Source organism: Mustela nivalis (assembly GCF_964662115.1).
Source record: "Mustela nivalis genome assembly, chromosome: 3".
Classification (NCBI taxonomy): Eukaryota; Metazoa; Chordata; class Mammalia; order Carnivora; family Mustelidae; genus Mustela; species Mustela nivalis.
This window is the reverse complement of record NC_139022.1, coordinates 6,205,452-6,225,273: the sequence shown is the minus strand read 5'-3', so window position 1 is coordinate 6,225,273 and position 19,822 is coordinate 6,205,452. Positions and strand designations below refer to the sequence as shown.

At 35.6% G+C, this 19,822-nt stretch overlaps 1 protein-coding gene and 1 long non-coding RNA gene across 2 annotated transcripts in view; one reads left to right on the top strand and one right to left on the bottom strand.

The window, feature by feature from the left end:
- Positions 1-19,822, bottom strand: part of LOC309861483 — a 547,912-nt gene that overhangs the window by 427,955 nt on the left and 100,135 nt on the right. The gene's annotated exons all lie outside the window — the stretch shown is intronic.
- LOC309860979 (olfactory receptor 6F1) lies at positions 14,169-15,095 on the top strand (the record flags this gene model as incomplete). The annotated part of the gene is made up of 1 exon (XM_082723388.1): positions 14,169-15,095. One exon carries the CDS (start codon positions 14,169-14,171, stop codon positions 15,093-15,095), a length of 927 nt encoding a protein of 308 aa, XP_082579514.1.

The following is a 19,822-nucleotide window of genomic DNA, read 5'->3' as shown; positions in this document are numbered from 1 at the left end:
TTCTAGTAGTTTGGAGATAGAGTCTTATCGGTTTTCCATATAAAGAATCATGTCAACTGCGAAGAGAGAGAGTTTGACTTCTTCACTGCCAATTTGGATACCTCTTATTTCTCTTTGTTTTCTGATTGCTGTTGCTAGGACTTCTAATACTATGTTGAATAAGAGTGGTGAGAGTGGGCATCCTTGTCGTGTTCCTGATCTCAATGGGAAGGCTGCAAGCTTTTTCCCATTGAGGATGATATTTGATGTGGGTCTTTCATAGATGGATTTGATGAAGTTCAAGAATGTTCCCTCTAACCCTATACTTTGAAGTGTTTTAATCGGAAACAGATGCTAGATTTTGTCAAATGCATTTTCTGCATCAATTGAGAGGCCTATGTGTTTCTTCTCTCTTCTCTTATTGATTTGTTATATCACATTGATTGATTAGCAAATGTTGAACCAAGATTGTAGCCCAGGGATGAATCCCACGTGATCATGAAGGATAATCTTTAATGTGCTGTTGTATCCTGTTTGCTAGGATCCTTTTGAGAATCTTAGCATCCATATTCATCAGTAATATTGGTCTGAAATTCTCCTTTTTGGTAGGGTCTTTGCCTGGTTTGGAGATAAGGTTAATGCTGGCTTCATAGAAAGACTCTGGAAGATTTCCTTCTGCTTCAATTTTTTGAATCAGCTTCAGGAATATAGGTTTTATTTCTTTAATGTTTGGTAGAATCCTCCAGGGAATCCATCAGGTCCTGGGCTCTTGTTTTTTGGGAGGTTTTTGATCACTGCTTCAATCTTATTAATAGATATTGGTCTATTCAGGTTGTCAATTTCTTCCAGGATCAATTATGGGAGTTTATAGTTCTCCAGGAATGCATCCATTTTATCTAGGCTTCTTAGCATATTGGCAACTTCTGCTGATTATTTGTACTGCCTTGGTGTTAGTTGTGATCTCTCCCTTTTCATTCATAATTTTATGAATTTGGGTTTTCTCACTTTTCTTTTGGATTAGTGTGGCCAATGGTTTATCAATCTTATTGATTCTTTCCAAAATCCAGCTTATAGTTTCACTGATACTTTGAACTGTATCTCTGGTGTCTACCTCATTGATCTCAGCTCTAATCTTGATTATTTCTCTTCTTATGGGTGGAGTTGGTTTGATTTGTTGTTGGTTCTCCAGTTTTTAAAGTGTAGGAGAGCTGGTGTATTCTGGATTTTTCAATTTTTTTTTTTGAGGCCGGCTTTGATAGCTATGTATTTCCTCCTTAGGTCGGCCTTTGCTGTACCCCATAGGTTTTGGACTCAAGTGTCTTCATTATCATTGGTTTCCATGGATTGTTTAAGTTTTTTATTGATCTCCTGGTTGATCCAAGCATTCTTAAGCAAGGTGGTCTTTAGCTTCCAGGTGTTTGAGTTCCTTCGGAACTTTTCCTTGTGATTGAGCTCCAGTTTCAAAGCATTGTAATCTGAGAATATGCAGGGAATAATCTCAGTCTTTTGGTATCAGTTGAGTCCTGATTTGTGACCCAGTATGTGGTCTATTCTGGAGAAGGTTCCATGTGCACTTGAAAAGAATGAGTATTCTGTTTTTTTAAGGTGGAATGTTCTGTATGTATCTATGAGGTCCATCTTGTCCAATGTGTCATTCAATGCTCTTGTTTCTTTATTGATTTGCTACTTTTATGATCTATTTCTGAGAGATCCATTTTAAGATCTCCTACTATTAATGTATTCATATCAATATGACTCTTTATCTTTATTAATAGTTTTCTTATGTAACTGGCTGCTCCGATATTGGGGGCATAGATATTTACAATTGTTAGATCATCTTGGTGGTGGATAGCCCCTTTAAGGATTATGTAGTGTCCTTCTGTACCTCTGACTACAGTATTTAGTTTAAAATCTAAATAATCTAATATGAAAATCACTACACCGACCTTCTTTTGAGGCCAATGGCATGAAAGTTGCTTCCCTAACCCTTCACTTTCTGTATGTCTCAGTTACCCTAGCTTTTACCCTGTCTGTAGGTTCTAAATTGGTCTTTGTAGAGAAGAGATGAATGGATCCTGTTGTTTTATCCAATATGCAACCCTGCGCCATTTTATAGGCGCATTTAGGCCATTCACATAGAGGGTGATTGTTGATAGATACATTTTTATTGACATCATGTTACCTTTGAAGTCTTTCTTTCTGTATAATGTCTCTATATTTCTGTGCAATGCTATTCTTAGGATTTTTCCTCTTTTATAGAACCCCCCTTCATATTTCCTGCAGTGTTGGCTTGGTGGTAGCATAGTCTTTTAAGCCTTGCCATTCTTGGAAACTCTTTATGTTTCCATCCATTTTGAATGTCAGTCTTGCTGGATAAATTATTCTTGGCTGCATGTTCTTCTCATTTAGTGCCCTGAATATATTTTGCCATCCCTTTGTGGCTTGCCAGGTCTCTGTGGACTGGCATGATGTTATTCTGATGGGATTTCCTCTGTAATAAGTAGCCTCTTTGTCCTAGCAGCTTTCAAGAGATTGTGTCTACAATTATGGTTACTCAATTTGACTATCACGTGCCTTGATGTTTTTCTGGAATCTATAATCTTAGGTGGAGATCGTGCTGCCTCTAGTACATGAGCACTGGTTCCATTTGCAAGTTTGGGTGAATTTTCATGAAGAACTTGTTCCATTATGTCTTCTAGACTTCTTTCTTTCTCCTCCCATTCAGAGATTCCAATAATTTTCATGTTGGAACGTTTTATGGCATCATTTAGTTCCCTGATTCTGTTTTCCTGACTTCTAAGCTGTTTGTTCCAGGCTTCCTCGTGATCCTTTCTTTCTATCTGTTTGTCCTTCAGATTACTAATTCTATCTTCTGTCTCAGTTACCCTAGCTTTTAGAGAATTTAGATTAGATTGGAACTCATTACGAGCATTGTGACCCTCATCTCTGGTGACTTTAATTTCTGCCCTACCATCATAAACTTCATCCCTGGTGGTTTTCAGTTCTGCCGTAATCAATTCCATTTGGTCATCCACGGCTTTCTCCAACCTAGCTATTGCCTGGATAATTGTTAGCCTGAATTCCCTTCTCGAAATATTGTCCATGCTGATAGCCATTAGCTCTGTTGCAGAAGGACCATCTTCTGTAATTTTCTTCTGTTGGTCATTCCTCCTCCTAGTCATTTTTGTCGGAGATGTATGAATGATTGTAGTTGGATGCTTTGACTGTGGTGCAGTCAAGGTTCACCCTGTAACACTTCTGAGCAATAATATTCCCCACCCAATGAGAGAAAAAAAAAAGAAAAAGAAAAAAATAGAGAAAGAGAGAGATCAGAATAAAAGGGAAGATAAAAGAGAAGGCTCAGCAAAAATGGGCCCCAAGGTAAGATTTATGAAGTAGACAAACAAAAACAGACAAACAAAAAGGCTGACAAAAGTATATGACAAGAGAAAAATATATATATATGCAAATAAAGGAAGAATGTTGTAAAAAAAAAACAAGTATAAGATTTATATACTATCAGGACAAACACAAAAACACAGAAATACTAGTGGAAAAAAAGATGGGAAAGTGTCTGAAATTCTCATTGTGGGTAAGGAAGTCGTTTTGGTTCTTCCTGGATGTATCTTGTTGTCTTTGTTAAAGGACTCAACTTTCCTAAGATAAAGGGGATTAAAAGCTGGTTTACCTATAGAGGTAGCATTGATTGGATAAAGGGGATTACCTTGAAGTTTAAATCTATACGAATATTGGAAAATAAAATTTAAAAAGGAATAAGCTAGACTAAACTGAACTAAATTTAAAAAAAATTTAAAAAATGCAAAAGAAAAACACAGGTATATGTATCAAAAAGTTCAGGTTAGAAGGCCATTATGGAATTTGATGTACTGGACATCTCACTGTGATGGTAAATAGGTTAAAAATTATCTATATAAAAAAATAAACCAGAATAGTAGGAACGAGTCAAAATTAAAACTTGTGTCTATGAAGTAGTTATTGTTCTCTTATAGTCTTTTTTTTTCCCTAGTTGTTATTCTGTGGGAGGGTCCTGCCAGGTGGGTTTTCATTCAGTGATGTTCCTTGAGTTAATTTCTCCCATCCCCCTCAAGGGTGTGGGCTCTGAGGAAACCGGTTTTTTCAGGATTTTGTTCTCTGGAGGTTTTTATGTTTGCTCATTTCTTTTCTTTTGCCTTGACTGCTTTAGATGTTTTTTGTAGGTTTTGAGTAAAGCAAACTGCACCGGATCTCCCTCTCAGAGAAAAGCCTCAGTCTGCTCCCCTGTGGGTGCTGCAGAGCCCATTGAAATTCCCCCTTGGCCCCTGGAAGAGCAGGTTCCTAGTCATGGACCCTTGGGATGCAGGATCTCCTGCTTGTACCCCAAACCACAGCAGTGGCAGCTGTCTGGGCAGCTGCAGACTGCCAGAGAGGTTTCAAGCAGCAATAACACTCTGAGATTTTCTTGCTGGCCTGGGCTGGAAGTGCCTGCTCTTTCTGGGTCTAAGAGTGCCAGGCTTGCATGCACCTCTCTCATGGGATGGTGAAGCATGTGTGTCTCAGTCTCTGATAGCACAGCACGGGCCCAAGAACACCAGGCTGGGCCTTCACACACCTCTCTCAGGGGAGGGTGTGGGGTACGCACATCTCAGGCTCTGTTAGCACAACACCACGTTCTTCCATCTGTTGAGGCTCCCAGCCCCTCACAGGAACTGGACCCCATGTGTTCTCAGGTGCGCTGGTGGCACAGGGACCAAGACCTGGTTTCTCCACTGCACTCTCTCTGGCTCAGCTCTAGGGGAGGCTCTCCTGGGTCCAGGGACTTAAGCCCCTGTCCCTAGCCTCCCCAATTCCAACACTTGCCCCCCGCGATCCTTTCCTCTTTTGGAGTGCTTTCAACCAGTCTCCAAGTTAATGCTGGTCCCCAGATGCAGGACACTCTCGTATAGGGGTATTACTTTCCAACTGGTCGCCTCTGGTGGCTCCCTCCCCCTTTTGTTTATCCTCCGATATCAGTCCAACATTTCCACTCTGCTTTACCTGCCCACTGGTGTCTTCTGCCCCCATAGATATCCAGACATGTACAATTCTGATCTCAGGCTGATTTCATGAGTGATCGGAGTTCTTTGCTAGGTAATGAGCTCACTTTAGGATTCAGGCTGAAACGGCAACACCTCCCTGCCATCTTGTCTCTCCCCTATGTTACTAATTTTTTACAGTAGTAAAATTATTGACATTAAAAGTGGGCTTTTAACATAAAAAAGAAGGATACTATATGATCATTAAGTGAATTATCCAACAAGAGCATATAATATTGTAAATATTATGCAAGAAAGGAGCTTCCAAATATGTAAAACAGTTAATAGTGAACATAAAAGAAATAAACAATAGTAAAATAATGATAGAGAACTTTAACAACACACTTATGTCAATACACAAAGCATCCAATCAGAAAATCATCAAAAAAAGTGATTTTGAAGACTCAGTGGATTTAATGATATATTTAAAACCTTTTATCCTAAAACAGCAGAATATAGATCCTTTTCAAGTGAACATGGAATATTCTCCAGAATAGATCAGATATTAGCCCACAAAAAGTCTCAATATATTCAAAAATACTGAAGTCATACTCGTGCATCTTTTTTGACCACACCATTATGAAACAAACAGAAAGCAAACAGAAGAAAAAAAATCTGTGAAGACCACAAATTAAATAATATCCTACTAAATTATATTAAATATTAAAGATTTAATTAGAGATTAAATACTATCCTACTAAACAATGAATGGTTCAACCACAATCTCAAAAAAGAAATAAAAAATTACATGAGTGTAAACATTAAAACACAATGTTACAAAAACTTTGGGATGCAGCAAGAAAAGTTCTAGAGGGAAGTATATAGCAATACAGACCTTCATCAAGAAGAAAGTAAAACCTCAAATAAAAAATCTAAACTCACACCTAAAGGAACTAGGAAAATAACAACAAATAAAAACCAAACTGATCAGAAGAAAGGAGAGAATAAAGTTCAGAACATAAGTAAATGATTCAAAACAAACAAAGCGGGCGCCTGGGTGGCTCAGTGGGTTAAGCCGCTGCCTTCGGCTCAGGTCATGATCTCAGGGTCCTGGGATCGAGTCCCACATCGGGCTCTCTGCTCAGCGGGGAGCCTGCTTCCTCCTCTCTCTCTCTGCCTACTTGTGATCTCTCTCTGTCAAATAAATAAATAAATAAAATCTAAAAAAATAAAATAAAATAAAATAAAAAAAACAAAGCAATAGAATATATCAGTGAGAACAGTAGCTGGTTCTTTGAAACTATATAATTTATAAACCTCTAGTCAGACTCAGTAGCAAAGAGAGAGAGAGAGAGAAAGTATTTGAACAAACAAAATCACAACTGTATAAGTAAAAATAACAATCAATACCACAGGAATAACTAACAATTGTAATAAAATATTACGAAATAATATATGTCAAAAAATGGGTAATGTAGAAGAAGTGGAGGTATACTTAGAAACATATAATTTACCGAAACTAAAGAAGTAAGAAGTAGAAAATCTAAGCAGACCAATTATAAGCAAGGAGCTTATATCAGTAATCAAAAATATCTCAACAAATCAAAGTCCAGAAGCAGAGAACTTCACAGGTGAATTCTACCAGACCTTTAAGGAAGAGTTAATACTTTTTCTTCTCAAACTATTCCAACAGATGGAAGGAGAAAAACTTCCAATTTCATTCTATGAGGTCATATCACCATGATATCCAAACTAAATAAAGATACCACAAAAGAGAGAGAGAACTGCAAGCCAATATCTCTGATGAATACAAATACATAAGTACTAAAAAACCAACCAAACAAAAATACTTGCAATCTGAATCCAAATAAGTGGATTCTTTTAAACAAAAGTAATTATTCACTCAATCAAGTAAAATTTAATTCTGAAATGCATGGGTGGTTAAATATTCACAAATTAATCATTATATTTCACATAAATAAGAGAAATGGAAGAACCATATAATCTTTTCACTGGATGCAGAAGCAATCAGTTGACATAGGAAAACATCCATTCATGATTTTTAAAAAAGTAGCCTTAGAGGTAACATACTTCCACATAATAAAGACCATCTGTGAAAAACTCACAGTTTTCCCCCTATAGCTAGTGACAAGACAATATGTTCATTCTCACCACCTTTTTTCAACATAGTACAGACAGTACTAGTCAGAGCAAGTAGACATCAAAAATAAATAAAAGGCATCCAAACTGCCAAGTAAGTAGTAAAACCTTCATTATTTTCAGGTACTATGCTACCATAAAATTCAGCCAAAAACCACTTCAATTATACCAAAAATTCACCCAAAATCTATTAGAACTTATTAATTAATTCAGTAAAGTCACAGGATACAAAATAAATGTGCAGAAATTTGTTGCATTTCTATTCACTAATACTGAAGAACCAGAAAGTGAAATTAAGAAAGCAATCCCATTTACAACTGCACAGAAATAATAAGATACCTAGGACTAGACATAGACAAAGAAGTGTAATCTGAAAACTATAAAGCATTAATGAAGGGAACTGAAGATGACACAAAGAGATGGAAAGACATTGCATGTTCATGGATTGGAGGAATATCTGTTAGATCTTCTTGTTGGATCTTACTGTAGGATTATTAAAATGTCTATAGTACCTAAGGTAATCTTCATATTTAATGTAATCTTTATTAAAGTACTTATAAGGTGCCTGGGTGGCTCAGTAGATTAAACCTCTGCCTTCAGCTCAGGTCATGGTCTCAGGGTCCTGGGATTCAGGCCTGCATCAGGCTCTCTGCTCAGCTGGGAGCCTGCTTCCTCCTCCTCTCTCTCTGCCTACCTCTCTGCTGACTTGTGATCTCTCTCTGTCAAATAAATAAATGAAATCTTTTTTAAAAAATTACTAATAAAATTTATTTACAGAATAAAACAAAAAAATTCCAAATTTGTATAGAACCACAAAAGATGATAAATAGGTGAAGTAATCCTGAAAAAGAAAAGCAAACCTGAAAGTATCACAATTTGACATTTTAAATGTTATTACAGGGCGCCTGGGTGGCTCAGTGGGTTAAGCCTTTGCCTTTGGCTCAGGTCATGATCTCAGGGTCCTGGGATCAGGTCCCATGTGGGGCTCTCTGTTTGGCAGGGAGCCTGCTTTCTCCTCTCTCTCTCTCTGCCTGCCTCTCTGTCTACTTGTGATCTCACTCTGTCAAATAAATAAATAAAATCTTAAAAAAAAAAAAAAAACTTAGGGGCACCTGGGTGGCTCAGTGGGTTAAGCCTCTGCCTTCAGCTTGGGTCATGATCTCAGGGTCCTGGGATTGAGCCCCGCATCGGGCTCTCTGCTCAGCAGGGAGCCTGATTCTCTCTCTCTCTCTCTCTCTCTGCCTTCCTCTCTGCCTACTTGTGATCTCTGTCTGTCAAATCAATAAATAAATCTTAAAAAAAAAGACTTAAAAAAAGTGTTGTTACAGCCTTGTGGTAACAAAACCATAGGTACTGGTACAAAAAGAGATACAAAAATTAATAGAACAGAAAACCCAAAGTAAACCCACAATTATATGGCCAAATAATCATCAAAAATTAATCATCAAAAATTAGGAAAGACACCATTTTCAACAATGGTGTTGGAAAATTCAATGGCTATATAGAATTTGGATGGCATTTGGATCACTTCCTTTCACCATACATAAAAATAAACTCAAAATGGATTAGAGACTTCAGTTTCTACCCTGACACCAGGATAAAAATCCTTGAAGAGAGTACAGGTAGTTTTATCTCTGATATTGGCCATAGTATCATTATTCTAAATGTCTCCTAAGGCAAGAGAAAGTAAAACAAATATAAATTATTGGGATTACATTAAAATAACAAACTTCTGCACAGTGAAGGAAACAATCAGCAAAAGTAAAAGACAACCTAATGAATGGGAGAAGTTATTTGCAACTTGCACACCCAACTAAGGTTTTCCATCCAAATCATATAAAGAAGTGATACATCTTAACACTCAAAAAGCAAATAATTCAATCTTAATATGGGCAGAAAACGTGAACAGACATTTCTGCAAAGAATACATACAGATGGCAAACAGACATATGAAAAGATGCCCAACATCACTTCTCATCAGGAGAATACAAATTTCAGAATGGTTAAACTTAACAACACATGAAGCAACAGGTCTTGGCATAGATGAAGACAGTGGAACTCTCCTATGCTCTTGGTAGGAATGCAAACTGGTGCAGTCATTCTGGACAACAGTATTAAGATTCCTTGAAAACTTAAAATTAGAACTACCCCGACATCCAGAAATTGCACTACTAGGTATTTACCCAAGGGATGAATACTTACTGAAAGGGATATATGCACTCCAATGTTTATAGCAGCATTACCAACAATAGTCAAATTATGGAAAAAGTACAAATGTCCATCAAATGGTGAACGGATAAGGAAGATAATATCACATCTTCATTATACACACACACACACACACACACACACACACACACACACACACAAATGTATATATAAATGTGTATGTAAATCTTCCCATTTACTATATATATGGGAAGATTTTATGCTTTTGTGTGGTTGAGTTTTATATATATATATATTTTTTATATATATAAATAAATACATAATAAATATAATATAATATAATAAATATAAATAAATATATGAAAATGTATATTAAAGATATATATATATATAAACTCAGCCACACAAAAGGATGAAATCTTCATATATATATATATATATATATATATATATATATATATATATATATATATAACTCAGGGGGTGCCTGGGTGGCTCAGCGGGTTAAAGCCTCTGCCTTCAGCTCTGGTCATGATCCCTGGGCCCTGGGATTGAGCCCCGCTTGGGGGGAGCCTGCTTCCCTTCCTCTCTCTCTGCCTGCCTCTCTGCCTACTTGTGATCTCTGTCTGTCAAATAAGTAAATACAATCTTTTTAAAAAAACCTCAGCCACACAAAAGGACGAAATCTTCCCATTTACTATGACATGGATGTTAAGTGAAATAAGTTAGCATAAGACAAATACTATATGATCTCACTTATATGTCAAATTTAAGAACAAAATAAATGAATTTGGGGGACAAAACAGAGAGGCAAACCTGGAGACAATCTCTTAATTATAAAGAACAAACTTACGGCTACTAGATGGGAGATAGGTGGGGGGATGGATAATATAGATAATGGAGAAGAAGGAGGACACTTGTCATGATGAGCACCATGTGATGTATAGAATTGTTGAACACTATGGTGTACACCAGAAACTAATATAATATTGTATATTAGCTATATACTTCAATTATAATTAAATAAACTTAAGAAATAAAAATACAATTTTTCAGAAATTGTTAGAATCCATTGAATATTTGCATTTTCTAAGAACTTGCACAAAGAGGAAAGATCTGCATAATATTTCTAAGCCTAGAGAAATATCCCTTTCCTCTTCCATATAAATCTTCATTTACTTATAGTTATTTAAATCAAATGCTTGAAAATAATTTGAAACCCCCATTTAGAAAGATCTTCTCTTCTCGACCTAGTCATAAGTACCCGAGAGAGTATTAAATTGTCACCATATTCCATAAGATTCTTGTACACATGAGCAATTACTTAATAGAAAATTGCTTACAGTATGGAGCTCATTAAGTGGAAGATTCAGATTGAAAAAATGTAAAACACCTACACTAAATTTGAATGTATCCAAGACAGGATTGGATCAGAAGGAAAGGAAAAAATAACATAGACTAAGAACAAATTTCAAAAGCTGTGGAAGATCGAGCTCTTCAAACAGTACTGAATAATGAGAGAAAATTGTGAAAATTTTAAGATAAAAAAATGAAAAAGAAGAAGGGAGATAAAAAGATTGCAATAGAAATACAGTATTTTAAAATTGATAATATTATGGAATAAAAAAGCAGGGAAAATATAAGGTACAAAGACAGAGTTTAGAGATTTTATATATATACACCAAAAAGAATTGTAACTGGGTAAGTGAATGGGGTTATTCTGTACTTCCTGTGTTCTATCCAATACCTGGTCACTGAATGGGTGAATTTGTTATCACAGATTTGTTCCACAATATATAACCATCATAGGACTTAATTAATAACTAAAATTTCCTGTTACTCAGAAACGATGTAAATGAAGTTATTTTTGCTAAATATTGCATTTTTGTGTGAAAACCAATTGTTTTTTAGGATTCAAAATCATTTTTTCAAATGTAAGAAATTAAAATTCTTTTTAAACTGTCATTAAATTGTTAAAAACTCAAATTCTTTTTTAAAAAAGAATAAACTGGTTAGTTAATTGGAAAACTCAAAAAGTTATTTATTTAAAAACAGTGAATCAAAAACTATTTATCTTAGATTGTATAAACTTTGTCATTTGCCAATAGTCCCCTTAGTTTTCCTATTTAGAATCAGTACTAAGAATACTCAAATATACAGCAATATAAGCAAATTTTAAAATGTGGGGCATAATCACCACATTCAATTAAGTATTGTTAGTTCATGATATCTGACACATTCAGCAATATAATTTGAAACCAAATCTGATAGTGCCATTTTGTAATATGGTGATGATGTTCAGTTTATTCTCTAATCTGTAGCGATCACAATATGATTTTTAAATTTTGAAAATGGAAAATAATATAATTATTTTATTGACATTACCTACTAATTTAAGATAAAATTATTTCATACTAATAGATTTTAGAATACTATTGACCAATGATTCTATTTGAATATAAATAAAAATATAATTTATTTGAACCTTTCAGATACCATAGAGACCTATTTAAAAACAGTCTCTGAAAGCAACAGCTCCTACATCTAAGGCTCTGCTGTTGAAGTCACAGAACTTACAGTCCCAACTCCACCTGGGATAGCTTCTCTAGCTTCCATGTTTTTCAGTTTACTCATATATAAAATTGGTATAATAATAATAGAATCAAAGTAATACAATTTACAAAGATCATGTTAGATAATAAGTTAACAACTTCCAAGAAAGCCTTCACTGTAGGTTGGCTACTGTTGCTGTTTCGTAAATTTATCTCTATATGTCAGCTTCTTGACTACATTTTTAGTTACATATCTAAGATATTAACAATGTCCATAAGTTCTTTGATCAAGAAAAATTCTTACATATATTGATTGGATATGAATGATACAGATGTTGGATATAAAAACCTTTTAAAATTTCTTTTCGGTGTTCCAGAATTCATTGTTTATGCACCACACCCAGTGCTCCATGCAACACATGTCCTCCATAATACCTGGTGGTGGGTATTATATAGGATATAATAACTTTAAGAAATATGTGAAAATCATTATGTAGTGTATTTGCTGATGAGAAACTTTTCTCTATATTTCTCAATAAACTGTCTCATCTTTAAATTCTAATTTAAGATATGATTATTTTCTTTATTAGAATAATTAATTAAATCTAGATACTTTAATACTTAATAAACAGGAGAGAGTCATGTGATCACCCTGTTCTTCATATTCCATATATACTAGATTCTGCTCAGATTAGAGTCCTCAGTAAGTGATGCTTTCTGTAAGTTTGTGTGCAATGAAGAATCACAGGGCTGACCCAAGATGACTGAATTAGAATGTATATTTTGATATCACCCTCAAGTAATCCACACATCCATTGGAATTTGGGATTACTGCTCTAGAGAACTTTGAAGTCCCATTTTGCCATAAATGAGGTACACCTAAATTATGGACCCATTTGTTTTGTAGACCCACTTGTAGTATAAATATTCTTGTTGACTTTAGATACATGTAATTAATCTGCTAAGATTTGTGAAATTAATATTTCTTTTGGAGGGTGTAAAAGTGTAAAATTTCATCATATTAAGATGAGGAAAAGGGACATTCTTTCATTAGGGAATGTAAAGACTAAAGATGCCACAGTCTACTTGGACTTTGTTCAGATTTTCCTTCTCAAGTGTAAGTTTTAGTCACCTGCATGTTTGACAGTAAGGGCTGCCAATTTATCTTCTAATGTATAGATTCTCTTCTTAAAAAGAAGCATTCAGAAATAGATTATACAGTTTAAAGTAATTTATTTAATGGTTAACATAAGTGAAAAGTGATTATCTTAAAGAGAAAAATATTTTGTATATCTTAAATAAAAAATGACTTAACTAATATTATTTACTATATAGTAAAAATGATCACCATCATTGTTATTTTTCTGGGAATTAAGGACTGCACTTGTCATGAGCACCAGATGTTATATGAAAGTATGGAATCACTAAATGCTACACCTGAAACTAATATCACACTGTGTTAACTGGAATTTAAATAATTCTTTTTCAGAAAATAACTAGTTTCAAAGTAATTTTTTGCTTTTAGGCTGTTCTCAGTATAATCAGTCCAAATAAGTATCAAGATGTCTTAGAGGCAGGAAGCAGTTGCCTTAAATGCCTTGTCCAATATGGAAAAACTTTTAGTGTAAAAGAAGATATCACATTAATAAGTTTAAACATGAAATTTTCAAGGTCAGAGAAGACAAAATTAAATTTACAATAATTTAAAACATTTTATTGTTTATTTCTGAACATTATTTTTAAGGTCAGAGTTTAAAATTAGAAGACCAGCTCAAAAGCTGTGTCAAACGTGAACGTGACTAGAACCTACGTTTGAGACACAAGACAAAAATAAAAGAAAAATACATATTTTCATTTAATGACCAGCCAGAAAGAATCTAGTTACAAATTAATGAATTATGTCAACATGAAGCACTTATCCTTTTGTGTGTTTGGTGTAATCTGTGGTTGTGCTTGAGCATGTCCATAAAAGGATGATGCAGGTCAAAATATTGGGTTTTAATCTTATATCTGAAGTGTAACAATGCGTGCAATCTTTGCAAAAATGCTAAAATGCTTCACACGTAAGTCTCTTCAACCACCAACTGCTAATTAATAGCACATATATCTCCATATTATTAAATTACTTGATATTAACCAAATACAGAACAGGCACCCAACATATGTTAGACTGTCAGTCTACATTCAGTTACTGAAGCATACTCATGAATCCTTTTTATTACTCTAGGACTGTGTGTTTGGATCAAAAGCCTCAGTGTGTGGCCTCTTTTTACCAGTATACCTCAATATGTCTTCAATGGGCCCAGACAATGCAACTCTCCGCCAGGATTTTCTCCTCCTTGGATTTCCAGGGTCCCAGTTTCTTCAGCTCTCTCTTTTTATGCTTTTTCTGGTGATGTACATCCTCACAGTGAGTGGTAACATGATTATTTTGATGTTGGTTACTACCTCCCACCAGCTACATACCCCTATGTACTTCTTTTTGAGCAATCTTTCTTTCTTGGAAATTTGGTATACCACAGCTGCTGTCCCCAAAGCCCTGGCCATCCTTCTGGGGAGAAGTCAAACCATATCATTTACTGGCTGCCTTTTGCAGATGTACCTTGTTTTCTCACTGGGCTGCACAGAGTATTTCCTACTAGCAGCCATGGCTTATGACCGCTATCTGGCCATCTGCTATCCTCTACACTATGGGGCCATCATGAGCAGCCTGCTCTCAGCACAGCTAGCCCTAGCATCCTGGCTGTGTGGTTTTATGGCTATTGCAGTGCCCACAGCCCTCATAAGCACCCTGTCCTTCTGTGGCCCTCGCACAATCAACCACTTCTTCTGTGACATTGCACCCTGGATCACCCTAGCTTGCACCAGCACACAGGCAGTGGAAATCGTGGCCTTTGTGATTGCTTCAGTGGTCATACTGAGTTCATGCCTCATCACCCTGGTTTCCTACATCTTCATCATCAGCACCATTCTCAGGATCCCTTCAGCCAGTGGCAGGAGCAAAGCATTTTCCACATGCTCCTCACATCTCACTGTGGTGCTCATCTGGTATGGGTCTACGATCTTTCTTCATGTCCGCCTCTCAATCAAAGAGGCCTTGGATCTGACCAAAGCTGTGCATGTCCTGAACACCGTGGTGACTCCTGTTCTAAACCCCTTCATCTACACTCTCCGTAACAAAGAAGTAAGAGAAACTCTGCTGAAGAAGTGGAAGGAAAAATGAACAGATCTTAATAAAACAGAACTCTAAATTATCTTCTTATCTCCCCAGTTAAGAATATGGAGGGAAAAGGAAAACGTTCCTTGATATAGGAGAGAAAAAAAAAAAAAAAACTGAAGGGGAAGAAAAAAAAAGCTGCATATACTTGTTCTACTTTTTCAATATATGATTGGAAATGGAGTTCTCAATATAAGTACACCAGACTCTTTCAGGGGGAAAAAATGTGTACACTGAGTTAGATTTGTCCTTCACTTTCTTCTTTTCATTTTTTAAAAAAATTATTGTTATTTTTTATTATGTTATGTTAGTCACTAGACAGTATATCATTAGTTTCTGGTTGCAGTGTTCCAAGATTCATTGTTTATCTATAACACCCAGTGTTCCATGCAATTTGTGCCCTGTTTAACACCTTACTTTTCTTTTTTTTTATTTAAATTTAATTAACTGTCATATAGTACATCATTAGCTTTTGATGTATTGTCCAATGATTTTCGAGTTGTGTTTAATACCCAGTGGTTCTCACATCACATGCCCTCCTTAATACCCACCTGGTATTAACAAGTAGTAACACCTTGTTACTACAATACCCCCACTTCTGTAACTCTCAGATAGTTTTCAGAGTCCAGAGTGTTTTATGGTTTGTCTCCCTCTCTGATTTCTTCCCATTCAGTTTTCCTTCCCCTCAGCTATGGTCCTCTGCCCTATTCCTTATAATCCACATATGAGTGAAACCATATGATAATTATCTTTCTCTACAAGACTTATTTCACTTAGCATGATCCGGTACAATTCCTTCCATGTTGATGCAAATAGTAGGTATTCATCCTTTCTGAAGTCTGAGTAATATTGTGTTGTATATATAAACCAGATATTCTGTATCAATTCATCAATGGAAGGGCAGCTCATCTCCTTTCACAGTTTGGCTATTTTGAACATCACTGCTATGAACATTGGGGAGCATGTTCCCCTTCTTTTCACTACATCTGTTTCTTTGGAATAAATACCTAATAGTGAAAATTCTGGGTCATAGTGTAACTCTATTTTTAATTTTTTTAGTAACTTCTGTTCTGTTTCCAGAGCAACTGTATCAGCGTGCATTCTCATCAAAAATTTAAGAAGGTTCATCTTACCCCACATCCTTGCCAACATTTTCTGTTTACTGTCTTGTTAATTTTGGCCATCTGGTATAAAGTGGTATCTCATTGTGATTTTGATATGTATTTCCATGATGACAAGGGTTGTTGAACATTTTTTTATGTATTATCCATTTATATGCCTTCTTTGGAGAAGTGTGTGTTCATAACTTCTATACACTTCATGATTGGATTATTGTGTGTGTGTGTGTGTGTGTATGTGTATGTGTGTGTTGAGTTTGAGAAGTCCTTGACTTTCATATATAAAACTAGGTACTCATGAGAAGAGTGTATTACTAACTAAACTTTAAATTACTGTCCCTTTTAAATTTTGCCTTGATCATGTAAGTATAAACTTTTGAAAACTGTACTTGGAAAATATGAAGTATGAGAAATAGGAAATTTTTGAAATGATAAAAAGATAACTGAAATTAGAGTGTACTATTATTTAAACATACTGTTTTATATATAAAATACAGTAAAACAGGTATATATAAAATGATAACTATCATGTGTCACATTTGTTTAACAAGGATAGTTAACAAAGCAATCTAAAAAACAGGTGTTGAAATGTGAAAAGTAGATAAAAAGGACTGCAAGAGGGTTTAAAAAAAATAGAAGTCCCTTACATAACGTTTTGTCTCTAGAAAAGAAAAGAAAAATAAAATACTAATTCTAATTGTTATAATGTCACCAAGGTTAGAATATTCAGTGGCTTCAGTGGAAAAACAACTACAGGAAAAAAAATGTGATAATTACTTGATTTCCCCTGATCCTGTTTCTTAAGGAGCAAGATACATTTTACCATCAACCTATCAAATATTCATTTACCTCTCCTTATCCCATTTTCCATGCCTGCATATTAGAAGCAGCAAAGAAGGGCTTGGCAGGCTGACCCAGTCTGGATGCATTCTACATTGACTTACACACATAAAAATATGTGCTTCTCAAAGGAGAAAAGCCTGTGGAACTGAGTAGAAGCTACACCTTAGATTCTCTCTCTTTTTTTTAAATTAACATATAATGTATTATTTGATTCAGGGGTACAGGTTTATGATTCATCAATCTTACACAATTCACAGCACTCACCATAGCACATACTATCCCCAAAGTCCATCAGTCAGCAATTCAATCCCTCGTACCCCTTCCCTTCCAGCAGGCCTCAGTGTATTTCCTGAGAATGTGAGTCTCTTATACCTTGTCTCCTTCTCTCATTTCAACTTGTTTCATTTTTCCCTCCCTTACCCTAAGATATTCTGTCTTGTTTTTCAAGTTCTTCATATCAGTGAGATCATATGAAACTTGTCTTTCTCTGATTGACTTATTTTTCTTAGCATAATACCCTCTAGTTCCATCCACATCCTTGCAAATGGCTAGATTTCAGGGTTTTGATGATTGCATAGTATATAATTTTATCCAGGTTTATTCCATTGTTTGATTGTGGACCTTGCTGCTATAAACATTGGGGTGCATGTGCCCCTTCAGATCACGACATTTGTATATTTAGGGTAAATAAGCAGTAGTACAATTGCTACACTCTATATTCTGTTTATTTGTGGTATTTGGAAACTTTTTTGGATTCCCACTCAAAAGTGAAGAGGGAGGAGGATAAAACAAGAAGACTATATATTTGAATGGAGTATGATAAAATATTTCATTGTGAGAGAGAAATTTTTGAAAACTATGTTGAAAGTTTGCCACTTGAAGTACCATAATTAAATGATGTACATGTAATCCAATTTATTTTAGTTACTGTGAGCATTTGTTTCAAATACAAAAAATTTCTAAGCTTTGAAAATTCAAAAAAAACAAAAAAGATTGTACAGAAATGTTTTTGTTTGTGGTGATGGTATCATATGAACATAGACAATATGTTGGAAAGAGAATTCAGGCTAACAATTATCCAGGCAATAGTTAGGTTGGAGAAAGCTATGGATGACCAAAAGGAATGGATTAGAGCTGAACTGAAAGCGACCAACAGGATGTTCACAATGTTAGGGCGGTGCTTAAAGCTACCATGGAGGAGGTTCACAATGCTACCAATAAGTTCCAATCTAATCTAAACTCTCTCAAAGCTAGGGTAAGGGAGACAGAAGATAGAATTCGTGATCTGGAGGAAAAACAGATAGAGAGAAAGGATCAGGAGGAGGCTGGAACAAACAGCTTAGAAACCATGAAAACAGAATCAGGGAAATAAATGATGCCATGAAACCTTCCAACATCAGAATTATCGGAATCCCTGAAGGGGAGAAGAAAGAAATACGTCTAGAAGATATAGTGGAACAAGTCCTTCATGAAAATTTTCCCAATCTCTCAAATGGAACCAGCGTTCATGTACTAGAAGTTGAAGAGTCTCCACCCAAGATTATACATTCCAAAAACACACCAGGGCACCTGATAATCAAATTGAGGAATTATAATTGTAGGTATCATCTCTTGAAAGCCACCAGGGCAAAGAGGCTTATTAATTACAGAGGGAAGCCCATCAGAATAACGTCAGATCTCTCAACAGAGACCTGGCAAGCCAGAAAATGCTGGCGAGATATATTCAGTTCACTAAATGAGAAGAACACGCAGCCAAGAATACTTTATCCAGCAAGACTGACATTCAAAATGGATGGAGAGATAAAGAGTTTCCAAGACCAGCAAGGCCTAAAAGACTATTCAACCACCAAGCGGACACTGCAGGAAATATTAAGGGGAGGGGGTTCTATAAAAGAGGAAAAATCCTAAGAATAGAATTGAACAGAAATATAGAGACAGTCTACAGAAAGAAAGACTTCAAAGGTAACTCGATGTCAATAAAAACGTATTTATCAGTATTCACTCTCAATGTGAATGGCCTAAATGCTCCCATAAAATGGCACAGGGTTGCAGATTGGATAAAACTACAGGACCCATCCATATGTTGTCTACAAGAGACCGATTTTGAACCTAAAAATACACCCAGACTGAAAGTAAAGGGATGGAGAAGCATCTTTCATGTCAATGAACGTCAAAAGAAGGCTGTGGTAACAATTCGCATATCAGATAAACTAGACTTTAAAGTAAAGACTGTAGTCAGAGATACAGAAGGACACTACATAATCCTTAAAGGGACTATCCACCAAGATGATCTAACAGTTCTAAATATCTATGCTCCCAATACGGGAGCAGCAAATTACTTAACAAAACTGTTAATCAAGATAAAGAGTCATATTGATATGAATACACTAATTGTAGGAGATCTTAACACTCCTCTCTCAGAAATAGACAGATCATCAAAGCATAAAACCAATAAAGAAACAAGAGCATTGAATGACACTTGGGAACAGATGGAACTCATAGATATATACAGAACATTCCACCATAAAACAACATAATACTCATTCTTCTTAAGTGCACACGGAACCTTCTCCAGAATAGACCACATACTGGGTCACAAATCAGGACTCAACTGATACCAAAAGACTGATATTATTCCCTGCATATTTTCAGATCACAGTGATTTGAAACTGGAGCTCAATCACAAGGAAAAGTTCAGAAGGAACTCAAACATCTGTAGTTAAAGACCACCTTGCTTAAGAATGCTTGGGTCAAGGAGATCAAGGAAGAACT